General features: G+C 40.2%; 1 protein-coding gene across 2 annotated transcripts in view; it reads left to right on the top strand.

Annotated features, from left to right (window-relative positions):
- Window positions 1–26033, top strand: part of AK5 (adenylate kinase 5) — a 233373-nt gene that overhangs the window by 110318 nt on the left and 97022 nt on the right. For both annotated transcript variants that reach the window (XM_039257066.1, XM_039257067.1), the window contains exons 7-8: window positions 6876–6966; window positions 15279–15355. In XM_039257066.1, coding sequence (XP_039112997.1) covers window positions 6876–6966; window positions 15279–15355 — 168 coding nt within the window. The remainder of the gene's footprint in view (window positions 1–6875; window positions 6967–15278; window positions 15356–26033) is intronic.

Genomic DNA, 26033 nt, shown 5'->3' with positions numbered 1-26033 from the left:
TTGCAGCATCCCTGGCCAGTTAGTGTCCCCCCTGCCAGTTGTGGCCACCAAAAATGTATCCCAACATTTGTTGGAAGCGAGGGAGGGAGGGGTGGACAAAATCCCTCCTGGTTGAAAACCATTAATGTATATAGTTTGTGCAAAAACAAATAAATGTGCATTAAGTAAAATGATGATTTCAATCTCAATTCGCCTCTAACCAAACACACAACCTCTCCAGACACTAAATGTTACCACTTTGCAAGAACCTTAGCCAACTAAGTGGCAATTGTTCTGCTAGTACCCCATCACAAGACCTCTCCAAGGTCTATATGCCACAATATCTGCTAAACAATGGAGGGAAGAGTCCCACGCTAGTTCTGGAATTGTACAAGTCAGATGTCCCAGAAAATAAAGCAGCCTGGGTTCAAGTCTGTGGTCCTGATGCAGGAGTAGATGAACTTTAGCAACATCTGCAGAATCCAGAGTTGAGTTGGTTATGTGGGTGTACTCTTCTTCATGGTTCCATATTCATCATCCGGACACTTAGCAGCGGTTAGTTGGAGTCCACCCAGCAGGTAGTAGTTACTCATCAAATATTTGTTGAAGGTTTTTTATGAATAGTGTTTTACCTTTTGCAGTCTGCCTGTGGGCTAGGACAATCAGGTACATTAGCCTGTGCTAGAACTAAACAAGCTTTGTTCAAATCAGCCAGAGAATAGGATAGCTCCTAGAAAGTCTCCAAGTCTCTTGTATTCCTTATTCCACAGTCCCCAAGTTTCAAAAATAAAAGTGTGTGTGTCCAAAATATAGAAGTGATCAGATATACTCCCTCTGACCTAGGAAGTCAAAGAGAGAGACAAAAAAGAACTGCAGGCTCTGTGCTGGTGTGTCAAATATATACCATCTTCTTAGTCCTCATAGCATCCCGTTGTGTAGGTGCTAAGGACAGGGGGTGGAATAAGTTGCTGAAAGCCAGACAGTTGCTAGGGAGAAGCAGAACTTCAAACCCAGCTCCTGTGCAGTTTTAAGTTGTCTGAACCCAATTTTAAGCCTCCCCTAATTCCCTTGTGCACCAGGCCTTGGTTGCTTATTGAATGGAGAGCCCTGGCCAGCACTGCCCTGTGTCTCCAGCACTGCTGACAACTGGCCAGCCTCTTTGGGGTTAAAGGTGGGGCTTCATCAATGCCACAGTTGTGGGAGTCTCTCAGAGACAGCACCCAGACCCAACCAGGCCATCCCTACAGAGGCTCTGGTTTCTTTTGGGACTTGTAGATTTAGATGCTCTGCCGCTCTGCTCCCCATCGTATGGAGGTACGGCTTCTCGGTGGCTGCCCCAGGGGCTAGACAGTACACTCAAGAATTAGAGGGCGCTTAACTCCTCAGAGGTAAAAGTTGGACCAGTGAAATACGGGAAATTGAAAGGACCCAGCATAAAAATACCTTTCCCTTCCTCCCCCCCGTCAGACTGTTCTGAAATGTAGATGATCCATTTAGTCTTTATAGAGACCAACCTACCGGCTCTGTTTTCTTGTGAAGTTGGGGCCAATCCAGGAATGTACTACCTTATATTTGTTTTCGTTTTCCTTTTTTCTTTGCTTTGTTTTTCTTTTTTCCTCACATTTACTGTCCTGGGATCATACACACATACACACATACACACACACACACACACACACACACACACACACGCACACAGCACAAAACCTCCAGTAAAGTGTTAACCTATGTTTTGCCTTAGGCTCTGTTTTCTAGGAATCCCATGCTAAAACATAAATTTATGCTCTTTTATTTATAAAATCACAGTGCTGCCACCCATCTCTCAAAAGCCTAAGAAAAAATAAAAATACAATCCTTCTTTAGTACATGTTACTCCTAACAAATATTTTGAAAATAAAAAACCAGCCATAGTATATATGGGTATGAGAAGCAGTACATCAAGATGGCACTAAATGTGCCTTCATGGTCTCCTTGTATCTGCCCTAACCACCAGCTGCTTTTCTTATCTTGCTCTTAGGTAAAAGGGCTGTGGTAACGCTCATTTGAGCAGGGCTGCATTTGTCATACTGTGATGGTATCTGCAGGATGGAGAGTGTCAGTCATCTGAAATGTAAATCCTAGTTCAGCTTATTAACTGTTTGACTTGAGAAAGTCATAATATCTCTAAGTAGATATTTCCTCACCTGTAAAATAGAAAGAAAACTATCTGCCTCACCTTTCCCAGGGGCTGATGTGACATCCAGAAAGCATTTTGAAGCACCATTCAGAGGTGTTTTAACTGTAAGGAGAGGTAAGAAAAACTGAACTTTCTAATTCAAGCTTGTAAAATTTCCCTTACCAAAAATGATGAAACACTTCAGTAGGAAAATATACAGGGATAAATCACTTAATTTCTTCTTAAATATCTTCAAGATAATAATGAAGATTAAAAAGCTGAAGAACTGAGACCTCTGGCCCAAATGAAATAAAATAGACTGGATTTTCCCTCCCACGTGAAACAAAGAAAAATTTTAAAACCTTAAAAAACAATTTTCAAGATACCTTATAACAAGCAATAAGGGGATTCTTTGAAAGAAAACAGATATGGTGAGCCCTACGATTGCTTTTACTGCTGGAAGTTTCCAGGCTGCTGAGCAGAAAGAAGGAAGCCTTGTAGAGAATGGGGGGCCAAATAGGTTGAGCAGAGTTGAGAGTCTGAGAGACCAAGGTGACTGGAGGTCAGAGGAGAGAGTACCAGACATATGAGCTATACCGAAAGAGAACTCTGGAGATCTGTCAAGGGTTCCCCTCCAGTGTTCAGCAGAGTACTACAGGGGTATGCATTTGAAGGAACCACCTGAAATGGAGAGAGAAAACCACTGAAAAGGATTAGTTGGCTTGGAATAATGCCTTTTTCTGTCAGCCATACTGGAAACCCTCTTAAGTCACAGAGCACTGGGTAGAGTATTCTGAAGAGCCTTGCCTCCACAGTGAGAACTAATTGACTGGACACTAAACACTGCTCTGGTCCAGCCCAACAAGGCTTTTGTTTTCCCAAGCCATTATTTAACTCCCAGTCAGTTAGAATATAGTGCAACACTAGTTTCAGGTATAGAATTTAGTGATTCATCACTTACATTTATGACCAGATGTTCATTACAAGTGCTCTCCTTAATACCCATCACCTATTTAACCCATTCCCCACCCGCCTCCCCTCTGATAACCATCAGTTTATTCTCTGTAGTTAAGAGTCTGTTTCTTGGTTTGCCTCTCTTTTTTTCCTCTCTGTTCATTTGTTTTGTTACTTAAATTCCATGTATAAATGAAACAGTATAGTATATTTCTTTCTCTGACCGACTTACTTCACTTAGCTTAATATTCTCTAGCCCCAACTATGTCATTGCAAATGGCAAAATATCATTCTTTTTGATGGCTGAGTTATATTTATTCATAAGTCAGTGGACATTTGGGCCCTTTCCATAATTTGCCTACTGTTGACAATGCTGGTATAAACATCAGGGTGCATGTATCCCTTTGAATTAGTATATTTGTATTCTTTGGGTAAATATCTAGTAGTGCAATTGCTGGGTCACAGGGTAGTTCTATTTTTAACTTTTTGAGGAACCTCCATACTGTGTTTCAGAGTGGCCGCACCAGTTCACTTTCCCACCAGCAGTGTAAGAGGGTCCCCCTTCTCCACATCCTTGCCAACACCCGTTGTTTTCTGTGTTGTTAATGTAGCCATTCTGACAGGTGTGAAGTGGTATCTCAACGTGGTTTTGATTTGTATTTCTCTGATGATGAACGATGTTGAACATCTGGATGTCTTCTTCGGAAAGATGTCTATTCATGTCTTCTGCCCATTTCTTCACTGGATTATTTGTTTTTTGGGTGTTGAGTTGGGTAAGTTTTTATAGATTTTGGATACTAACCCTTTATCAGATATGTCATTTGCAAATATTGTCTCCCATTCTGTAGGTTGCCTCTTAGTTTTGTTGATTTTTTCCTTTGATATGCATAAGCATTTTATTTTGATGAAGTCCTAAAGTTTATTTTTGCTTTTGTTTCCCTTGCCTCAAGAGACATACTTAGTAAGGAATTGCTGTCACCACTGTCAAAGAGGTTACTGCCTGTTTCCTGCTCTTGGATTTTGATAGTTTACTGTCTCACATTTATGTCTTTCATCCATTTTGAATTTATTTTGTGTAGGGTATATGAAAGTAATCCAGTTTCATTCTTTTGCATGTTGCTGTCCAGTTTTCCCAACACCATTTGTTGAAGAGACTTTGTTCTATTAGATATTCTTTCCTGTTTTGTCAAAGATTAGTTTCCATATAGCTATAGGGCCATTTATGGGTTTTCTATTCTATTCCATTGATCCACGTGTCTGTTTTTGTGCCAGTGCCATACTGTCTTCATCACTACAGCTTTGTAATACAGCTTGGAGTCTGGAACTGTGATGCCTCCAGCTTTGCCTCTCTTTTTCAAGATTGCTTTGGCTATTTAGGGTCTTTTGTGGTTCCATATGAAGTTTAGGATTGTTTGTTCTAGCTCTGTGAAAAATGCTGTTGGCATTTTGATAGGGATTGCATTAAATGTTCAGATTGCTTGGGTAATACAGACATTTTAATAATATTTGTTCTTTTATTCCATGAGCATGGATGTTTTTCTATTTCTTTGTGTTATTTTCAGTTTCTTTCACCAGCGTTTTATAGTTTTCAGAGTACAGGTCTTTTACCTCTTTGGTTAGGTTTATTCCTAGATATCTTATAATTTTTGGTGCAATTGTAAGTGGGATTGATTCCCTGGTTTCTCTTTCTGCTGCTTCATTATTGGTGTATAGAAATGCAACAGATTTCTATACATTGATTTTGTATCCTGCAACTTTACTGAATTTGTGTATCAGTTCTAGCAAATTTTTGGCCAGCCCAACAAATCTTAAAACCAAGATCTAAAGGGATCAAGTTGTTTCCAAGTAACTGAACTGCATTCCAGAACAAAGCTCAAGAATATTTATAGGAATACAAAAATATTTAGCACCCAACACAGTCAAAATAATGATGCCTGGCATCCAATAAAAATTACCAACCATGCAAAAAAAAAAAAAAAAAAAAACAAGAAAAAAACCTCATAATGATGTAAAAAAAATCAATCAGAACTAATTCAGAACTGACACCAGATGTTAGAACTAGCAAAGGNAACAAAAAAAAAAAAAAAAAAAAAAAAACCAAGAAAAATGCCTCATAATGATGTAAAAAAAATCAATCAGAACTAATTCAGAACTGACACCAGATGTTAGAACTAGCAAAGGACATTAAAAGTTATAATTATATTTTATCACCTGGGTATCTCAGTCTAAGTGTTTGATTCTTGGTCTTGGCTTAGGTCATGATCTCACAGTTCATTAGTTCGAGCCCTGTGTCGGGCTCTGCACTGACAGTGCAGAGGCTGCTTGAGATTCTCTGTCTCTCTCTCTCTCTGCCCCTCCCCCACTCACAATCTCTTGCTCTCTCTAAAATAAATAAATGAACATGTTTCAAACCTTCAATTGAGACATATATTTTTTAAAGACTCAAATTAAATAGCTAGAGATGAAAACTACAATGCCTGAGCTGAAAGATACCCAGAATGAGATTAACAGTGTATTCATACAGTAGAATACTACTCAGCAATGAAAAGGAATGAATATTGATACAACATTGATAAATCTCAAAATAACTGGGCTGAATGAAAGAATCCAGATCAAAAAGATTGCATTCTGTATAAATCCTTTCATATAAAATTCTAGAGAATGTAAAATAATCTATAGTTAGAGATGTGTATAATCAATGATTACCATGTAGGGGGTCAGGAGAAAGGGATTCATTCCCAAGAGGCAGAAGGAAACTTTTGGAAGACATAAGTTTGTTCACTATTTTTATTTTTATGATGGTTTCACAGATATACAGATACAGATGTCAAAACTTACCAATTTAAATGTACAGTTTATTTTATATTGATTATAACACAGGAAAGCTATTTTTATAAAAACTAAAGTGTATTTTTAAAAGCCACTGCACAACTAGGAAATAGAGGACTTATAACTGCATTTTTTCAATATTTAAATTTTTGTAAATTTGGGGGCACCTGGGTGGCTCGGTCGGTTAAGCGTCAGACTTCGGCTCAGGTCACGATCTCACAATTTGTGGGTTCGAGCCCCGCATCGGGCTCTGTGCTGACAGCTAGCTCAGAGCCTGGAGCCTGCTTCAGATTCTGTGTGTGTGTCTCTCTCTCTGACCCTCCCTTGATCATGCTGTCTCTATCTCTCTCTCTCAAAAATGAAATAAAACATTAAAAAAAAATAATAATAATTTTAAAAAATAAAATAATTTTTTGTAAATTTTAAAGAATACTAAAACGTTTAAATCTGTAATTTTTATTACATCTAAGTCTACAGTATGTACAGACTACATCTCTTGTATAGTATCTATAGTATCTAGTATAGTAACTAAAATTTGGTTTGAGGACTCTTTCCTTTTTCTTTTTTTAACAGTACATTAGAAAATCCCCCCCCCATTGTTTAGGACTACATTTTTTCTTGGCTTTTTAAAATTAAAAACAAAAACCCTAAAAGCCAAAAGCCACAAGGTAATTTTCAATTATGATTTTTTCCAAAGCTTACTTTATAAGTTAAGAAAATTTTACACATTTTTCTTAATCATAAATAACTATACGCTTACTCCCTAATATCCTTCTCTGTTTGATATGTGGTCTAGACTGAAAAATCCTGCATGAGTCTGTTTAAGACTCAAGGGCTTTAGTTCCTGTTGTCCTGCCTCATTAGAGATACAGTTGTGTGATGCATGCTCATTATATTTGGGAATGAACTAATTTATGCATTCTCTTGTTCCTAACTTGTCTGTCCTGATTTCCCCCAGTTTGATGCTGACCGAGATGAAGATGAGGTGTTCTATGACATCAGCATGGCAGTTGACAGCAAGTTATTTCCAAACAAAGAAGCTGCAGCAGGTAAGTCACCATGTCCTTTGGGCAACAGTATGGCCTGATCACCTGCCAAGTGTCTGGAGCTTTGTATAATGTTGGAGCTCAACAATCTGCTGCAAGTTTTTAAGGATGACACCATTCTCAGAGCTTTACACTTTCTGGTTTAAAAATAAAGGCATAAAACAAAATAGGAAAGAAGGACTATCCATAGGGCCCTTATAGTTAATGCTTGCCTTCCAGTCATTGCACACGTAAATTAGCAGGCAGTCCTGATGTAACATAGGATTGTGTTACTATAATTGAAAAAATCTAATCTATCCCATTCTTTGTGCAACAATTAAAAGTTACAACTCCTTCAGGACTCCTTAACTCTGACATGTCTCTGCTGTGGCCCCTGGGAAAAGCCTCTCCTTCTGTCAGATAGCTTCTCCCATCCCAACCGACAGCTCTTGTTTTGGCTCTGAGCCTTCTCTTCCTAAGCATTCACACCTAGAAGTTTGACATTGGACAGTAGTGCAGAGCAATCACACACCCTTATGTAAGCAGTAATCGAGATTCTCTCCTTGACCCTTATCTCATTCTCTTTTACTGTCTGACTCTGGTCAACTCATTGTCCCTCATGCTCTCCACTGTCAGTTCTATGCAGATGACTCAAATCTTCATCCCCGTCGAAAACTTTCTTCTCAGTAATGGCTTCAGTGCATAAAGACCGAAAAAGTTCTGGGCTGTTAAAAAAAAAAAAAAAAAAGACTGAACATGAAAAATGTTTCATCATATTTGATTTGAAGCCCCCTAAGAGTAGCTTCAAAGGAAGGCAAGGCAGTAATCTTTCTAGGCAGACCCACATAGCACAAATAACAATGTAAACTCACCTGCCCGGTTTTCCAGTGATATTTACCATAAGATGGCCTATTGTTGGAGAGATTGAATATTGAGCAGCATGTAAGATCATATAAATCAGAGTGGTGCTGCTCTGAAAAATGCTATGGCAGCCATGCTTTGTAAGCCAATATCGTATTTAGAACATTTATTTAGACCTCTAAGAACAAATAGCTAACTGCTAGGTATCCCCAAGACAGTGGAGTGGAGGATCTGAGTTAAGCTGCCCTTTTTTATTTTTTAAATTTTAATTCCAGTATAGTTAACCTACAGAGTTATATTGGTTTGATAGAGTACATATAGTGATTCAGCAATCCTATACATTACTCAGTGCTTATCATGATAAGTGTACCCTTAATCTCCTTCACCTATTTTACCCATCCCTCACCCACCTCCCCTCTAGTAACCATCAGTTTGTTCTCTATACTTAGGAGTCTGTTTTTTGGTTCATCTCTTGTTTTCCTTTATTGGTTTTATTTCTTAAATTCCACATATGAATGAAATCATATGATATTTGTCTTTCTCTGGCTGACTTATTTGGTTAACATAATACTCTCTAGATCCATTCATGGTGTTGCATATGGCAAGATTTCATTCTTTTTGTGGCTGAGTAATATTCCATTGTGTATATATGCCACATCTTCTTTATCCATTCATCTATCGATGGATACTGGGGCTGCTTCCATAATTTGGCTATTGGAAAAAATGCTGTGAAAACATAGAGGTGCATATATCTTTTCAAGTTAGTGTTTTTGTATTCTTTGGGTAATACCCGGTAGTGGAATTACTGGATCATAGGGTAATTCAGTTTTTAATTTTTTGAGGAACCTCCACATTGATTTCCACAGTGACTTCACCAGTTTGCATTCCCACCAACAGTGCGAGGGTTCCTTTTTCTCCATGTCCTCTAACCTGCCCCTTCCTTAGGACACTTGACACTTTGTGGCTCTCTAGTGGCATTTTTGAAAGGTGGCCTCATCCGGCAGTGATGCAGCAGTGCTGACTTCTGTGCTAGTCAGTAAACTGCCTGAGGACAGGTGCTGTGTCCTCTGAGTGTATAGTACCTGCCCCATAGCAGAGGTCACCAGGGACCGAGTCCCTCCATCTTTCCCCTCTATGCCTCCCAACTTATGAACGAGGAGTCTGCTCACAGCCTCAACTCCTGCTACCTCCCCTCCACTCCTCTAAACTCTGAAAGCTGAGTTCTGCTCCAGCTTTAAAATAAGCCTGTTCTATCTATAACAGCCCTTGGTGTTGAAGTGAGCCTGGGAGGGACTGTGGTAAACTAGCAACACACGATGCCTCCCCCGCAGAGGCAGCCCCTCTGAAGTTCCGTGTTATTGTTGCCATTAGGGAATGGGCCAGTTGTTGCTGGATCTTTCTCTCTTTGCAGAGAAAACAGAAGACTACAAATCGTGAGGCTTGTAAATGCCCAAACTTACCCAGTTGAACAGGTCACGTCCATGGCCACCGCCCTATGAATTGTCAGCCCCTGGTTTTGTCCCTGTACTCTTCCCTCTCCCTGCACCTACTTTGCAGAGTCTCAGCTGCCCCGCAGATCCCCTGTCACCTCCCTGTGAATGACCTTCCATTCTCCTTTTAAATTTTTCAAATAAAGATTCTTGTTTTTTAAGTGTATTTATTTATTTTGAGAGAGAGAGAGCAGGGGAGAGGCAGAGGGACAGGGAGAGAGAGAATCCCAGGTCAGTGCTGACAGCACAGAACCCGTCACGGGGCTCAGTCTCGTGAACCGTGAGATCATGACCTGAACCGAGATCAAAAGTTGGATGCTTTACCAACTGAGCTACCCACGTGCCCCTTAAATAAAAACTCTATACGTTTAAGATGTGCAGCATGATGACTTGGCATGGATATACATAGTGAAGTGACTGCTACAGTTACGCTAATTAATGTATCTTCTCTTCACACAGTTAACCATTTTTCTGTGTGTCATGAGAGCACCCAGAATACATTCTGTTAGCAAATTTCCAGTACTTAACACAGTGTTATTAACTATAGTCATCCTGCTATCAGTGTTACGTCCCTAGGCTTATTCATCTTACAAAACAGCAATTCTGTACCATTTGGCCATCATCTCCCCATTTCGCCCACCTGCATGCCAGAGTAACTGCCACTCCACTCTCGGCTTCAATGTATTTGACTTTTTTAGGTTTCACATATAAGTGAGACCATGCAGCTTTTCTCTTTTAAGGGAGCCAGGCAAAACTGTCCCTGTCCTCACAGCCCACACCAGTCATCATTCCTCAGGGACACCTTGGGAGCTTGTTCTTTATCCCCACTGTACTTGGCAGGGCTTTGTCATTCCTTGCCGGCCTCTTCCCTCATCCCTGAATCCTGCTGTTGCCATGGAGATCCTGATAAAATGCAGCTCTGACCACCCTGCTTCCCTGACAAAACAAAACAAAGCAAAGCAAAACCTCCAATGATGTCCTTGCAGGCTGAGCACCAGTGACAGACATACCCATAGCTTTGCTACAGTGACTCTTCTCCTGCCCCAGCACTGCCTCCCCTCACCCCACCAGCTTCCTCCAGTCCCTAGAATGTCTCAAGCACCTTCCTGCCCCTGGCCATTTGCACAGGCTACTTGGTATCTTCCCCCATATGCATCCTCTCTCCTCTCTCACTCCCTAGGCCCTTTTTCACCCAGCCAGATCCTGCTTTGCATCTCAGTTTAAATGTGATTTTCCTCAGGAGGTATTCTCAGCCCCCATCCCAGACTAGTTTAGACACTGGCATAGTCCCCCTATACTTTTCCTTCAGGGTGTTTATCACAATTATGATTTTATAGTCAAGTATAGGATTGTTTGCTACAATTCTGTTTCCCTGGGGGCACCGAGGTGACTCTGTGTGTTAAGCTTCTGATGTCAGTTCAGGTCACGATCTCATAGTTCATGGGTTCAAGCCCCACATCAGGTTCTCTGCTGTCAGCTCAGAACCCGCTTCAGATCCTCTGTTCCCTTCTCTCCCCTGCCCTGCTCTCTCTCTCTCTCAAAAATTAAAATTAAGAAAAATCCTTGTCCTTTATTAGAGTACAAGACTGGAAGGAGAGTCTATGTGTTTGTTTGACACCCAGTGTGCATCTCATAGGAGATGGCACAGAAGCGCTTTTTCATCTGGCTAATCGCCTCAGCTGGGCTACTCGTCCAAGTATGTGGACTCACAGCCACACCACATTTTCCCTGACTCCAGAGCAGAGTGCACATCTGCTTGTCTCATGCCATAGAATGCCATTCCCTGGACCTCTACGCCCCATCTGCAGCCTCTCCTCGTCCCTAGAGTCCTCCATCAGTACTCTGGCGGAGCCATTCGGAGGTATCACCCAATCTCCGTGGACCTCAGTTTCCTTATCTATACAAGGGATACTAATAGTGCCACCGCAGGATTGTGAAGACCAAGTGGTTTATGTGGATACAGTGTGTGGCTGTCACACTGAAAAGGTTATATATGAGTTAGTATCTTTGCTGAGGGTTTGAGGAGTCACAGGAAGAGATCACATCTTATTCAACACATTTCCCCATTTTCTGCTCTCCACACCCTCTCACTTTTCCTTCCTCCCTGGCCCCTCTCATGGAGTAACGGGAAAATCACCCCTGTGCTTCTCACCTAGAACAGTCCCAACACCATATCCCATGAGGAGCTCACTGTTTTTCCAAAGAATTGCAATGCTCTTCAAAGGAATTCTAATGGAAACTGTTACTAACACTTTCCACGCCTGTTAGAATGAGAGCTGGGCTCTTCGAGCCTGACGCCTGAGGCACTTGGGAGGGATTGAAGTGTGTAGAGTGAATGGAGATCAAGATCTGCAAAAGCAAAATGCAAATATCCTTTTACTCACTTTTAAATCATTCAGCATGCATGTATCAAATGCATAGGATTTCTAAATCCTGTTCTTAAAATGTAGAGGTGAAATACCTCCCCACCTAAAGCTGCTTACAGTTTTGCAGGAGAGACAGGACCAGGGAGATTCCTCAGAGGGGGCAGGTGATGTTAGAGCAGCTCCGTCTACAGATACCCTCACTGCCCCAGAAACACTGTCTTGCAGGAGCACCCCTTTATTTGGGATTCAGAGTGGGAGGGGAACCTTCCTAAAACTTCAGATGGAAGATCCTCTAGGAGCAGAAAAGCCTGTAACATTGCCCCAGAAAGCAATGTGGTTAGCCTTCTGGTACATCTTCAGCCAGTTTGTATCATCTTCCCACTTAAATGTAGGGAGACAACCTGAAAATCATCTTTCTGAAGACCATTCTACATCTGAAACTGGTGACACTGAGTGCTCTCTGTGGGATTCTCTTTCAGCTCTGTATCTATAGAAAGAATATTTTTAAATCTGAAAGAAATTGAGAAATTCAAACTAGGAGGGAGTAAAAGCCATACTATCACTTTTTCAAAATGCACTAATTTTGCTGTCCTTTTTGAGTAACAAGATCATTGCAGATGTTTTATGTGTTACATTGTCCAATGAAAGAAGGCAAAAATGTGTAATATATCTATATTTACCTCCATCTTTTGTGTGTCATACCTTAGACTATTATCAAAGGTCCCATTTTCAGCAAGCCAAGCAACCAATGCTTAATAAAAGAAGAAAAGAAAAAGAAAAAGAAAGAAAGCTATTCAATCATTATCTGAGCTTATGACACCCATTGTCTATTGCTTCCTATGATTTATTAGTACTGTTGCCAAGAGCAACGTGTCAAGAAATTCCATCTCTTAATGTAACAATAAAATTTCTGTTAAAAGCATTTTATTATGAAAGCCAAGCTTTTCTTCTTTGTAAGCGCAAGTTATTTTTTTAAAGAGATTTTTTTTCCCCAAAGATCTCTTCATTCTACCACTGCCAATGATAGTTTTCTAATATCTTGTTCCAGTTTCAGATATTAATGTGTAATATCTGTTAACCAGGTTGTTTAAGAGCCCTTCACTTTGTACTTTTTTAAAACAACTGAAAGAAAGGCTTCTAATTGAATAAAATAAGTAGGACACAGGAACTAAAAGCGGCTATATGTTTAATAAGCCTTTGTGTTCAGATCACATTGCTCATTCCACATGAATCACTCCAAATACAGCTGAGATGAAGGTATCATTTGAATCCAAGTACCTATCACCACTTCTTCACATTCGTGGTGGATATGAAAGCTAAATAAAGTTGGCATTACCTCTAATAATGCTGTCAATAGCAACCACCCAGAAACAAGCATCGATCGTCACAGGCTAGAGTGACACTCCTTGATTCCACTTCTGGTTCTTCCATTTCTGTAGCCACCTGGTGACACACCTCATCAACAGCCATTCACTGTTCCTCATTTTCTCAGAATGTGGAAGAGCCAGCCAACGCCTCCACATCCTGTCCTGTAGTGCACTGTAATGAACGATCATATTTGTAAAACCGTTTGGATTGTTCCTGCTTAGAATTTGGAGTCAGCAGGATGTATTGGGAGAAAAGGAAGCTACAACTTCTGCTTTTGATCTCACTCACTTTCTGTAGGACCTAGCTCAGGGACCTAGCCTTCTGCAACACTCACTGTCTTCTTTTCTAAAATGGAGGGTTGGTATTCTGTGAAATATGGGCTCTAAAACTTCCATGATCCCATAATGGAAAAATATACATTTACTTCTGACATCTTGACTGCCCCACAAAACTGATCTCAAACTGGGCTTCAGAGCAGTCTGGTAATTTGGCCCTCAGATATATCAAATAGCATTTCTTATTTGAAAAATAGCAAAAGTACAAAGATAGAAAAATTACATATAATGCCACTACTTTTTTAAATTATGTATAGAGCACCTGGGGGGCTCAATTGGTTGAACAGCTGACTTAGGCTCAGGTTATGATCTTACAGTTCGTGAGTTCAAGCTCTACATTGGGCTCACTGCTGTCAGAGCAGAGCCCACTTCAGATCCTCTGTTCTCTCTGTGCCCCTCCTCCACTTGCATGCTCTCTCTCTCACTCTCTCTCTCTCAAAAATAAACAGTAAAAATAAATAAAATTATGTATAAAATTTAAATTTCATATGACCCCTCCCCCCCCACCCAGTCTCGCTTTGTTAATAGCATTAATAGTGGCATGTAGTCTTCCTGAGTCCTTTCTGGCAACTACCTTATTAACAATGGACTTGGCAAGGGCTGCTCTCTTGATGTGACAGCACCACCCAGAGTTGTGCCCTACACACCTATGCAACCATATATGAAAACTCCACAGTTAGTTACCTTTCTAAAATTCTTTGATGGGTCAAAAATCTCCATTCTGAAAAATTTTGTTCACGTCTTAAAAAAATTGTAAAGATACAAACACAATAAACAAGGGTTATTTACTTTAGTACTTAGACAATAGGATAATGGGTCGGTCCTTAGTCAATCTGATAAACAGCAGGGGTAATGATGAGAAGGAAATGGAAGAGAAGAGATGAGAAAAGACTGTGTGAGGACATCCCTTGAATCACTCTTTGGTAAAAAGTATGAAACCAGCATCTCTTGGATTGTCCATATCTGAAAAGGTCCGTATCTGAGAAACATATGAGATGCTTGATGTTTGTATAAAATTCTGTCTTGATTAAACATTACTTATCGTGTCTTCTGACCAAGAATTATTTGGCAAGGAAAGTTTATGAGGATATACAGACTGGTTTACTTCTTCATAGGGATGCATAGCATTTTATGGACAGCCTGAATTCTGTCTTTCTGGCTAGTTAGGTGATACGTATTTTCCTATCAGAAAATAGTCATTAAACAAGGATGGTAAATGAGTTTTGCTTCAAGAGTCTCATGAAAATTACCGGTTTAAGTTTGAGCCTTGAGGATTAATGGGTAAGCAAATTAATGTAACCTGTGGTACCTGGGTTGGGGTGGGGCAGGGCGTGCAGGGGAGAAGCTCTCTGTTAACACATTACGTTAACAAAATTTTTTTCATCAAGGACTCAAGTGACCCAAAGGCTGGAGGAAAAACTTGTCAGGCTTTCATGGAGTGAACAAACTCAGCCCCACTTATTTCTGGAACTCCCTTGCTATACCCGCTTATAGTTTGCTCATCATTCTTTCTATCTCATTGACTATGACACATCCCTAAACCACTTCTCCTCCTGGACCATCTTTACTCACCTTCAAAGTTCAGGCTTATAGATTAATTCCTTATGATTAGTTCTTACCTCCATCTTCACCTCCACTACTAGTCAGAATTAGCTCTTTATTTTGGTTTCTGAACCTTGCTGTTTACAAATAAGTCTTCTCCACAAGACTGTCTTCTTCTTAAGGGTGGAAACAGTGTCTAGAGGATCTACATTTTTTATCTGGAGCCTGAACATGGTGCCCAGCAGAGGGGAAGAATCTAAAACAGTTTGCGAATTTAATGTAATCATAAGAACAGAAACTTAGTGGGAGATAGTTTGCTTTAGAAGCATACACAGACAGCCTTCATCAGGCAATCTTCTCTTTTCAAATCTTAGGTTCGAGTGACCTTGATTCTTCAATGATGTTGGACACAGGAGAGACCGTTGATACAGGTTCTGATTATGAAGATCAGGTAATTAAAATCTAAAAATATATCTCTATTTAAATGTTTTTCATTTTAGCTTTTGTATATGTTTTATGAAAATTAGAATTATAAATCATTTTTTGAAATGTTTACAGAAAATACCATATTTCATGATAAATCATACTAGCCTACAGCTTTTGTTCACTAACTTTGGCCCTTCAGTCTTACCCTCCCCACAGTTCCAAAACAGCAATTAATTAAGGAAAGATTTGTGGTTAAAGTGACATGAGATGGAAATGAGGTTACATGAGGTGCTCTTGTCCAAGAATTTGCCTGTGTCTCTATTCCTTTCCAATAATGAACTAACAATATTTATTGAGTACTGGCTTCAGGTTCAGGGTTCTGCTTTTCTATTTCTAACCTTTGAAAAGGACTAATGACCAAGGACAACGCAGCCAAGAAGTCAGTTGTATTTTCTATTTTAACAAAACTAGAGAAATTTATCTGGGTCATTTTCCTCTCAGCAGAAGAACTCTCCCCACTGCTGTATTTTAATAATCCCAAATAGTTGGCAAATGCTCCAACTCTCTAATTAGGCTTTTTGTTTAAAAAAAGGAGAATGTCTGAAAATTCCTTCTACCACTCATCAGCATTGCTTTGTGATGGCTGAAAGCCAAGCTGAATGTGTTCCTGAGGGTTTTCCCCCCATCTTCAAGTAATATATGTCACAGATAAAACAGATCTAACCAGGGTCCAAATGTAATGACTGGCTATACATTTCATATTCATATTCAGAAGCTATTTTCATGAGCATTGGGTTTCTTCTTTTATATCACAAAGCAAGAAGAAAATACTGACAAGTGATATAATAGGTACCATGTATTTATAATATTTTTTAACGTTTATTAACACTTAATACAGATTAAACATTGTGCTAAATTCTTTAGTTTTATTATTTTACTAATTCCTTACAACATCTCTAGGACATAGAGATTATTATCTTCATTTTATAAAGAAAATTAAGACTCAAAGAGCAAGATGCCCACAGTTACAAAAATAGTTTCACAGTGGGGAAGTGAACTTCGGGCACATTTCCTCACATCTGTACCAGACTGCCTCCTCACTCAGCCTCCAAATACAGACCCTTCAGTGATACATTTTAGGAGCCTTTTCAGTTGCTAGCCCCTAAGACTGTATCAGAGGCAAATTCTAAACACCACTATTGAAGATGATCTCATGATCCAAAATTACATGCTGGATGAAGAAATGAACCATTACAAGATATCCAGCTGACTTAAAAATGGAAGGTTTCACACCCCCCAAGAACTAGAGAGAACAGGAAAATCTGAAAAAAATTTTAATATAGGAATACTTAAAATATTCAAGAATATAAAAGGAAGAAACCATGAAACGAGCATAGGAAAGACTGGGAAGGAAGAGGCAGGAAAGAAAAGGAAAGAAATAGAAATCCTAGATACAAAAAATATTGTCATTGAAATAAAAACCTAGTTAACAGGTTCAATAGCAGACAAAACACAGCTGAAAAGAGACTTAGGGACAGAGCTAAGGAAATTGCCCTAGAAAAAAAAAAGCTAAATAGTTGTCAAATGTAAGAAAGAACTTAGGAGACACTGAGGATAGATTGATAGGGCCATTATATTCAAAAAAGAGTTCCAGGAAAAAATGGGAGTGGATGGAGCAAGGGCTCCCTTTTAGTTACTGTTTTATTTTATTATTTTAACAGATAATGGTTGAGAATTTTAGAGATGAGAAATGACACAAATCCCAAGATTGAAGGAACAAGTTCTGAGGAAGATAAAAAAACAAAACAAAACAATCCAAAAAAACACCTCTTCACCTCATCATTTACTCATTCAGCAAATACTAATGAGCACCTAATATATGCCAGGTACTCTTTAGATACCTGAAAGATGTAATTGTATAAAATAGGCAAGAAGCCTATATTCTAGTAGAGAAGATGGATACTAAACGATCAACATGATGAATTAGTAAATTCTCTAGATGTCATAAGTGGTAAGTTCTATGAGAAAAGGAGAGGTAGAACAAGGTGAGAGGGTCAGGAATGCTGGGGTTGGGAACAGATTATAGTATTAAATAGGGTGGCCTCATTAAAGAGGTGTGATCTGACAGAGACTTGGCTTATAATGTAAAACGTCAGAACACAGACAACAAAAAATAGAATGTTAAAAGCAAAAAGGCCTTACCTATCAAGGAACAGAAATTTTGGTGGTAGCAGATGAAATAAAGCAAGAGCTTACATTTTTTGAGCATCTGTTATCAGCCAGACACTGTGTTTTATGGTTTACACGCATTATGGCCAATCCTTAAATAACTCAAGAAGGTAGCTCCATTTATCCCCAATGTACAACAGAGGACCTTGGAGCTCGTAGAAGTTAAGACATTTCTGAAGATCGCACAGTTAGCAAGCTGCGTAGTTCAGAAACAAACTTTGATTACCCTGGCACCAAAATCTAGTTTTTATTTTTACCATTCCAAATACAGCCATGGTCAAGGTCACTGGTGATCTCTTGTCAATTCCAGTTAGCGCTTTTTAGTTATCGTTCTTGACCTTTGCTGTGTGTTATTCACCCAATGTTTACTATAAAGGGTCGTGTAGTAAATACCTCAGGCTTTGTGACCAAATGGTTTCTGTTGCAATTACTCAAAGCCCGCATTGTTGTGCAAAAGCGGTTATAACAACACAGTAAACAAATGCACCCGACTGTGTTCCAGTAAAGCTTTGAATTTTGAATTCCATATACTTCTCCTGTGATTTATTTCAACCATTTAAAAATGTAAAACCCATTATTAACTGAGAGCCTGTACACAAACAAGCAGCACAATGGATTTGACCCGCAGGCTGTAGTTTGCTGACCCCAGGGGTATATCATCCTCACGTTCTTGACATTCCCCTTCTCCCTTAGATTCTAACACTTCTAAATTATTTACACTGTTCTTTTTTTTTTTTAATATTTTTTTATTTATTTCTAGGAGAGAGAGAGACAGCGTGAGCAGGGGAGGGTCAGAGAGAGAGGGAGTGACAGACTCTGAAACAGGATCCAGGCTCTGAGCTGGCAGTCAGCACAGAGCCCGACGCGGGGCTCGAACCCACTAACTGCGAGATCATGACCTAAGTGAAAGTCAGATGCTTAACCGACTAAGCCACCCAGGCGCCCTTATTTACACTGTTCTAAGTGCTTCACATTTATTCCCTCGTTTTATCCTCAGACAATGACAAGTTCGATGTTACTGTTATATTTTATATAAATATATTTTATTTAAAACATATTTTATTGTAATTTATTATTATTATAGTGTTATTCCAATAAGGGAACTGAGGCACAGAGAAATTAAGCAATTTATTCAACATCACACAGCTGGCAAGAGGTAAAGACAGAATTCAAACAGAGCCATCTGCCTCCAGAGCCAGGATCAGGAAAAATAGGCTGAGCTTTGCTATGGTAACAAATAAAACTCAAAATCTGAGTATTTTCCAGGGGTTCATGTACATGCCACCTCCAAAGGGATCATGGATGGGAAGGCAAAGAGCCTGAGGAAGATAGAACTGCTCTTAATTGCACATTACCTTCTCCCACATTCTTTTAGCATTCCCCAGTCACTGGCCCTCCCTACATGCAGGGAGGCTCGGAAATGGAGCTTTCTTGAGCCTCTAGGAAAGGAGGGATGAGTTTGGTGGAAACGGAGTCAGCCTTGGCTACAGATCTCTTGCCCTATTCTATGTTCACTCTCTCGGTGCTCCTCCTTATTGGCCCACTTGTTCTTGGTGTTCTTGCTGAGCCTTTCTCTGTTGGCCCCTTATTATGTGGGTGTTCCCTAGCATCCGTGGCCCCTTGCATCTTCACTGCATATGTTCTCCTTTAAAAATCTCAGCCACAGCCATGATTTGCACTTGACCCAGAGTTCCCAGGTAAGCTCCTGTTGCATATGTCTGCCTGCCAAACGGTGCTGGTTGGATCTCCCGTGTGCATCTCCAACTCAACACGTCCAAAACCAAAGTCACCATCTTCCCCCACAAAATCTGCTCGTCCTTCTGTTTTCCCTATTTCTGTTAATGATACCTCCATCCTGCCAGCTGCCCAAGCCAGAAACAGGATGTCTTCCTAGCCTCCTTCCTTTTTCTCCCCCTCTACATCAGTTTGTTCAAGAAGCTAGTTAGTTCTCCTGTGCAGAAATCGCTCCTTCCGTCTCCGGTTCCACTGCCACTGCCCGGGTTTGCACCTGTGGCATTCCTCCCTGGGGTCACAGAGATAGTCTCCCAACCAGTGTCCCTGCCCCAGCCTCCCGGGGCACTCATCAGGAGTGCTGCTGAAAAGCAACGCCCATCGTGGCTTTCTGCTTCTTACAAACCTTTTTGGCTCCTCATAGATGTCAGAATAAAATTGGAACCTCTTATCATAATACATGGGAATTTTCCAATCAAAATCTGACCCCCTACATCCCTCCCAAATTCATCCCTTGCCAATCACCAAAACACAATGAATCCTCCAGCTACACCAAGCCATTTCCATTCTCCCAAGTGGCTTCTCATTTGCACAGTCTTTTTCCTCTGTATAGAAGCTCCTACCGCCCCATCATGCCTATTCCAGATAATCCACTCATGCACCATCAGGACCAAGCTTCTTCTCAAAGAAGCCCTTATCTCATTGCATGTTTAGCTCACCTTCTTGGGGAGCCCATGAGAGCCTGTGTTGTCATATTCTGTGGCATGGAAGGGATTGCATTCTGCTCCAGGTGTCCTTAATGCCTGCCACACAGCCTGGCATGCAGCATGTGCCCAATAAAAGTCGTTTTTTTTAATGTTTTTTATTTATTTCTGAGAGAGAGAGCGAGCGAGCAGGGGAGGGTCAGAGAGAGAGGGAGACACAGAATCTGAAGCAGGCTCCAGGCTCTGAGCTAGCTGTCAGCACAGAGCCCGATGCGGAGATCAGACCCACAAACCATGAGCTCATGGCCTCAGCCGAAGTCGGACGCTTAACCAACTGAGCCACCCAGGCACACCAAAAGTCCATTTTTTAAAGCCCATAAAATGACTTCCAGTTCTTTTTAATATGTGATTTTTGATAACTTCTTAACTCTTGCTCTTTTTTGGTATTAATTTTTAATTTACATTCTAGTTAGTTAACATATAGTTAACTATTACTATTAATTTCAGACATAGAATTTAGTGATTCATCATTTACATATAACACCCAGTGCTCATCACAAGTTCCTTACTAGTGCCCATCATCCATTTAGCCCCTTCCCCATCCACCTCCCCTCCATCAACCCTTGGTTTGTTATCTATAGTGAAAAGTCTCTTATGGTTTGTTTCCCTTTCTTTCCCCCCACCCCCCATCCCCTATGTTCATCTCTTTTGTTTCTTGGATTCCACATATGAGTGAAATTATATGGTATTTGCCTTTCTCTAACTGATTTACTTCACTTAGCATAATGTACTCTAGCTCCATCCACGTTGTTGCAAATGGCAAGATTCCATTCTTTTTGTGGCTGAGTAATATTTCAGTGTGTGTGTGTGTAACACCTTGTTTATCCATTCATCAGTCGGTGAACATTTCAGCTCTTTCCGTAATTTGGCTATTGTTGATAGCGCTGCTATAAACACTGGGGTGCATGTACCCCTTCGAATCAGTATGTGTGTATCCTTTGGGTAAATACCTAGTAGTGCAACTGCTGGGTCACAGGGTAGTTCTATTTTTAACTTTTAGAGGAACCATTATACTGTTTTTCAGAGTAGCGGCACCAGTTTGCATTTCCATAAGCAGTGAAAGAGGGTTCCCATTTCCCCACATCTTTGCCAACACTTGTTGTTTCCTGTGTTGTTAATTTTAGCCATTCTGATAGGTGTGAGGTGGTATCTCATGGTTTTGGTTTGTATTTCCCTGATGATGAATGATATTGAGCATCTTTTCACGTGTCTATTAGCCATCTGTATGCCTTCTTTGGAAAAATGTCTATTCATGTCTTCTGCCCATTTCCTTTTTTTTTCTAAAGTTTATTTATTTATTTTGAGCCTGGGTGGCTTAGTCGGTTGGGTGTCTGACTTTGGCTCAAGTCATGATCTTGTAGTTCCTGGGTTCAAACCCTACATCAGGCTCTGTGCTGACAGTTGGGAGTCTGGAGCCTGCTTCAGATTCTGTCTCCCTCTGTCTCTGCCCCTCCCCCACTCACACCCTATCTCTCTGTCCCTCTCTCAAAAATAAATACACATTAAAAAATTTTTATTTATTTTGAGACAGAGAGAGAATGGAAGTGTGGGAGGGGCAGAAAGAGAGAGAGAGAGAGAGAGAGAGAACCCCACGCAGGTTCCACATGGTCAGCGTAGCGCCCCTTGCTGGTCTCTCTTGGTTCATGAGATCATGAACCAAAGTTAGGCATTTAACTGATTGAGCCACCCAGACACCCCTTCTGCCCATTTCTTAACTGGATTACTATTTTTGTGCGTGTGGATGCTTCATAACTCTTTTGAGCCTGGGTTTCCTCCTCTAGAAAATGATGATAACCCACTTGGAAGTACTGTTGGGAGAGGTAGACAGGGCAGGGCACCTTGTGCAGAACAAATAGTGCATAAATGTAAACTCCTCCCCCAAACCAACTCAGACTGAACTTTTCAGGCATCACTGCCTTTCTGTAGCTGACAGAAGCCCCCATTTCCTCAGCTAAGGGAATGCTAAGTGAGCACTTCTGGTTTTCAGTCTGGCATGTAGGAGCTTTATCATAAGCTGTTTCTTAACAACAAGTAAAAAGCTGAACAAACTAAAAATTCAACAGTTCTTCTTAGATCTCTCAGAGAATTAGGTCGGTCACAAGGCAAACCACTGCACCAAAGACTGGAGAGACAGACAGGCAGAGTCAAATAATCACATCTTACCAGAGTAGAAAACCACAAGCAAGAGCCTCCACAGGAGCCAGTACCAGGGTGGGAAACCCTACACTGTACTCGGCAAATTGCAGGAGGCTCAGTGTGGGCAAGTGTGAGAAATAAAAACCCCAGGGAGAGCCAGGCATAGAGGTGCCCACGCTTTTGTGAGTTTTACCCCTACGAGCTCTACCAGGCCCTCACGGTGAATGGTGAATATCAGAGAAAAACCCTTTAGTGCTTTTGGCAAGGGGAGCAGGGGACGGAGCCATTTTGAAATACTCCGGAGCCCTTTGTTCTTAACAAGGTCTGCTCCCAGAGAAACTATTTTATTAGAACCTAACCTGCTGGGGTTTTATTAGCACCTGTTCTACCTGGGAGAACAGAAATACCCAATTCTAGCCCTCCCCCCAGCTAGCCTATTCCACCTAAAGGGGGAAGATTCTGAGGTGCACTGGTGAGCTTCACAGTCCAGGGGCTCACCAACAGACTGAGACCCGACCATAGCACTGTATGTGCTTTACAGGATGCTTCCCCTGCCCCCACACCTTACCACTAAATAACTAAAAGTTTATTTATTGAGTTTCTTTTACCTAGTACATCGTGTCCACTTTTCAACAAAAAACTAGAAGACATCCTAAAGGGCAAAAACACATTTGAAAAGCATTAGAGTAAGAGTAATATATGGCAGGATTACTAGACTTATCAGAACAGGAATGTTTTAAATTTATTTATATTTAAATTTACATCCAAGTTAGTTAGCATATAGTGCAACAATGATTTCAGGAGTAGATTCCTTAATTCCTTAAGCAAAGATAAGAAATACTTTCAACTTCACAGGGCACTCGGGTGGCTCAGTAGGTTAAGCATCTGACTTCTGCTCAGGTCATGATCTCATAGTTTGTGAACTTGAGCCCCGCATTGGACTCCAACACTGACAATGAGGAGCTTGCTTGGAATTCTCTGTCTCTCCCTTTGTCTCTGCCCTTCCCCTACTCATGCACGCTCTCTGTCTCTCAAAATAAATAAATAAACTTAAAAAAAAAGAAATACATTCAACTTCTCAAAAAACACGCAAGCAAGAAGAGAGTAAAATACTTAGTGTGTAAAGTATTTACTTTTTTTGAAGTATTTACAAAGTATTATTAAATACACACTAAGTATTTAAAAACTTTAAAAAACTGGAATGCTGTATCCTATGAAATTATCCTTCAAAAGTGAAGGAGAAAAAGACTTTCTCCAACAAAAACTGAAGGAATTTGTTGCTGGTGGGACTGCCTTGAAAGAAGTGTTAAAAGAAGTTCTCTGGAGAGAAGAGAAGTGATATACATTAGAAATTTATATCTACATTATAAAGAAAGGAAGACTTAGAGAATGAATAAGTGAAGGTAAAATAAAAAATTTTATTTTTCTTATTCTTCATTGATCTAACGATGATAGTTTGTTCTAAATAATAATAGCAATGATGTATCAACTAGGGATGCTTATGTGTAAGTGAAATGAATGACAGCAATGATACAAGGGACAGGAGGAAGCATTAGAAATATTTTGTTATCATTCTCACTGTCTGCTTATTTGAAAGTGGACTTGGATCCTTTTAAATGTATATTGCAAACTCTTGGGCAGCCTGTAAAAAAAAAAAGTTTAAAAAGAAGTATAACTGGTAAACTAAGAAAGGAAAGAAAATAGAATTATTTAAAACCTCAATTAAATGACATAAATCTCAGTGAAAACTAAGAAGGCAGGAAAGGTTTGGAAGCCAAAAATAGGAACAAAGAAAATGGTAACAAATATGGTAGATATTAATGCAACTGTATCAACACTTTAAATGTCAGTGATCTAGGGGTGCCTAGCTGGCTCTGTTGGAAGAGCATGTGACTCTTGATCTTGGGGTCATGAGATTGAACCCCATGTTGGGTATAATAATCCATAAAAAAGATAGATGAACAAACAAAAAAATGTCATCTAAATATACCAAGTAAAAAAACAGAGATTTTTCTGACTGTATCACAAAATAAGACCCAAATCTATAAGAAACCTACTTTAAATATAAAGACACATAAAAACTAATATAAAGAGATGGAGAAAGATATACCATGCTAACACTAACCAAAAGAAAACAAGAGTAGCTATGAGTGTCTGGGTGGTTCAGTAGGTTGAGTGTCTACTTCTGGATTTCAGCTCAGGTCATGTTCTCAGGTTCCTGATTTTGAGCCCTGCATCAGGCTCTGTGCTCTGACAACACAGAGCCTGCTTGGGAATCTCTCTCTCCCTCTTTCTCTGCCCTTCCCCCACTCTTGCGCTCATTCTCTCTCTCTCTCTCTCTCTCTCTCTCTCTCTCAAAATAAGCATTTTTTAAAAAAGAGTAACTATATTAATTTCAGACAGAGCAGACTTAAGAGCAAGGAAATTTATCAGGGATAAAGAAGGGCATTACATAATGACAAAGGAGTCAATATTCCAAGAAGACCTAACAGTCCTTAATGGATATCCACCTAACAACAGAATGGATACAGGCTCACTGTCCACCCGGGTCCTTGATCCCACCCTTTCCATCTCCCTAGGACCTTGTTCCATTAATGGGTATTGCTTCATCTTTCTCAAGGCTCTCATCCTCAGAGTATCTTTCTTTTTCTCTAACAACCCAATATCCTTGCTTTGAAGGAAAAAGGAATGATCAACAGTGCCACGTGTCATAGGAAAACCAAGTGGGATACTTTCTTCTCCCCTTTCCTTCAACACCAAATTTGGTAAAAGAAAAGTCATTTCCCCTGCTTCCATGACTTCACCTGTAAACCAGCTTCTGCCTATACTGCTTCTCTAAGAGACTGTTAAAAATCATTTCATTACCACCAAGTCAGGAGGGCATTTACAATGTATGGAGTCCAACACACTGATGGCACCTTCTGCTGTCTTAAAACTCTTGGGTCCCTTGGCTTATCTCTATGGCCATTATATCTTTGCCTCCTCCCCCCATCATGGTTTGTGATGTGAGAGGAGCCTGGAGAATGGGCATTATAGAGCAGGTTAGGTGTTTTGACTTTATTCGAAGCACCATGGGAAGCTTTAAAGAGTTGTTTTGTTTTGTTTTGCTTTGCTTTGCTTTGTTTTGTTTTGTTTTGTTTGTGGCAGGGGTATATGAGAGAGGAGCAGGACATAACAATTATATTTATGTTTAAAAAAAAAAAAAGCTTGCTCTTGCTGCAATGTGAACACATTGGAGGAAGACAAGAACGGTTTAGGAAGGCTTGCACTCAAGTGCTGGAGGAGATGGAAGAAAGGAGTTTATTTAAGAGGTACTTTTGAGGCAAAATCAACAGGACTTAATGTTAAAATGGATATGAGAGCCAAGAGAGCATGAGCTGTTGGGAAAAAATGCTCAGGGTTTTAACTTGTACAGCTGTGTAGATGGTGGTGGCATTCACTGACAAAGAACAGTAAGAAAACACTAGTTCTGTAAGAACATGAGTATATTTTTAGATATTTTGAGTTCAAAATGCCTTAATACATCCAGTAGAGAATTCAGGTGAACAACTGAATATACAAATCTGGGCAGGAAATATAGACTTGTGAGCCCTTGAATATAGGTTAGAAACTGAAGCTGCACATGGAGATGATACTTAAAAAGAACAGACGAGAAGAGAAGAGGGTCTACAGCTGAGAAATGGGGAAATTCAAAGACCAGGTAGATGAAGATGGGCCAGGAAAAAGTGTGTGTGTGTGTGTGTGTGTGTGTGTGTGTACGCATACACATGCGTGCATGCAGAAGTTGGTGTTAGAGAGATAGCAGGAAAATCAGCAGAATGTCCCAAAAACCATAGAACACAG

The sequence above is a fragment of the Hyaena hyaena genome, unplaced genomic scaffold, assembly GCF_003009895.1.
Source record: "Hyaena hyaena isolate Hyena2069 unplaced genomic scaffold, ASM300989v1 scaffold_601, whole genome shotgun sequence".
NCBI classification, from domain to species: domain Eukaryota; kingdom Metazoa; phylum Chordata; class Mammalia; order Carnivora; family Hyaenidae; genus Hyaena; species Hyaena hyaena.
This window is presented reverse-complemented; position numbering and strand designations above follow the sequence as displayed.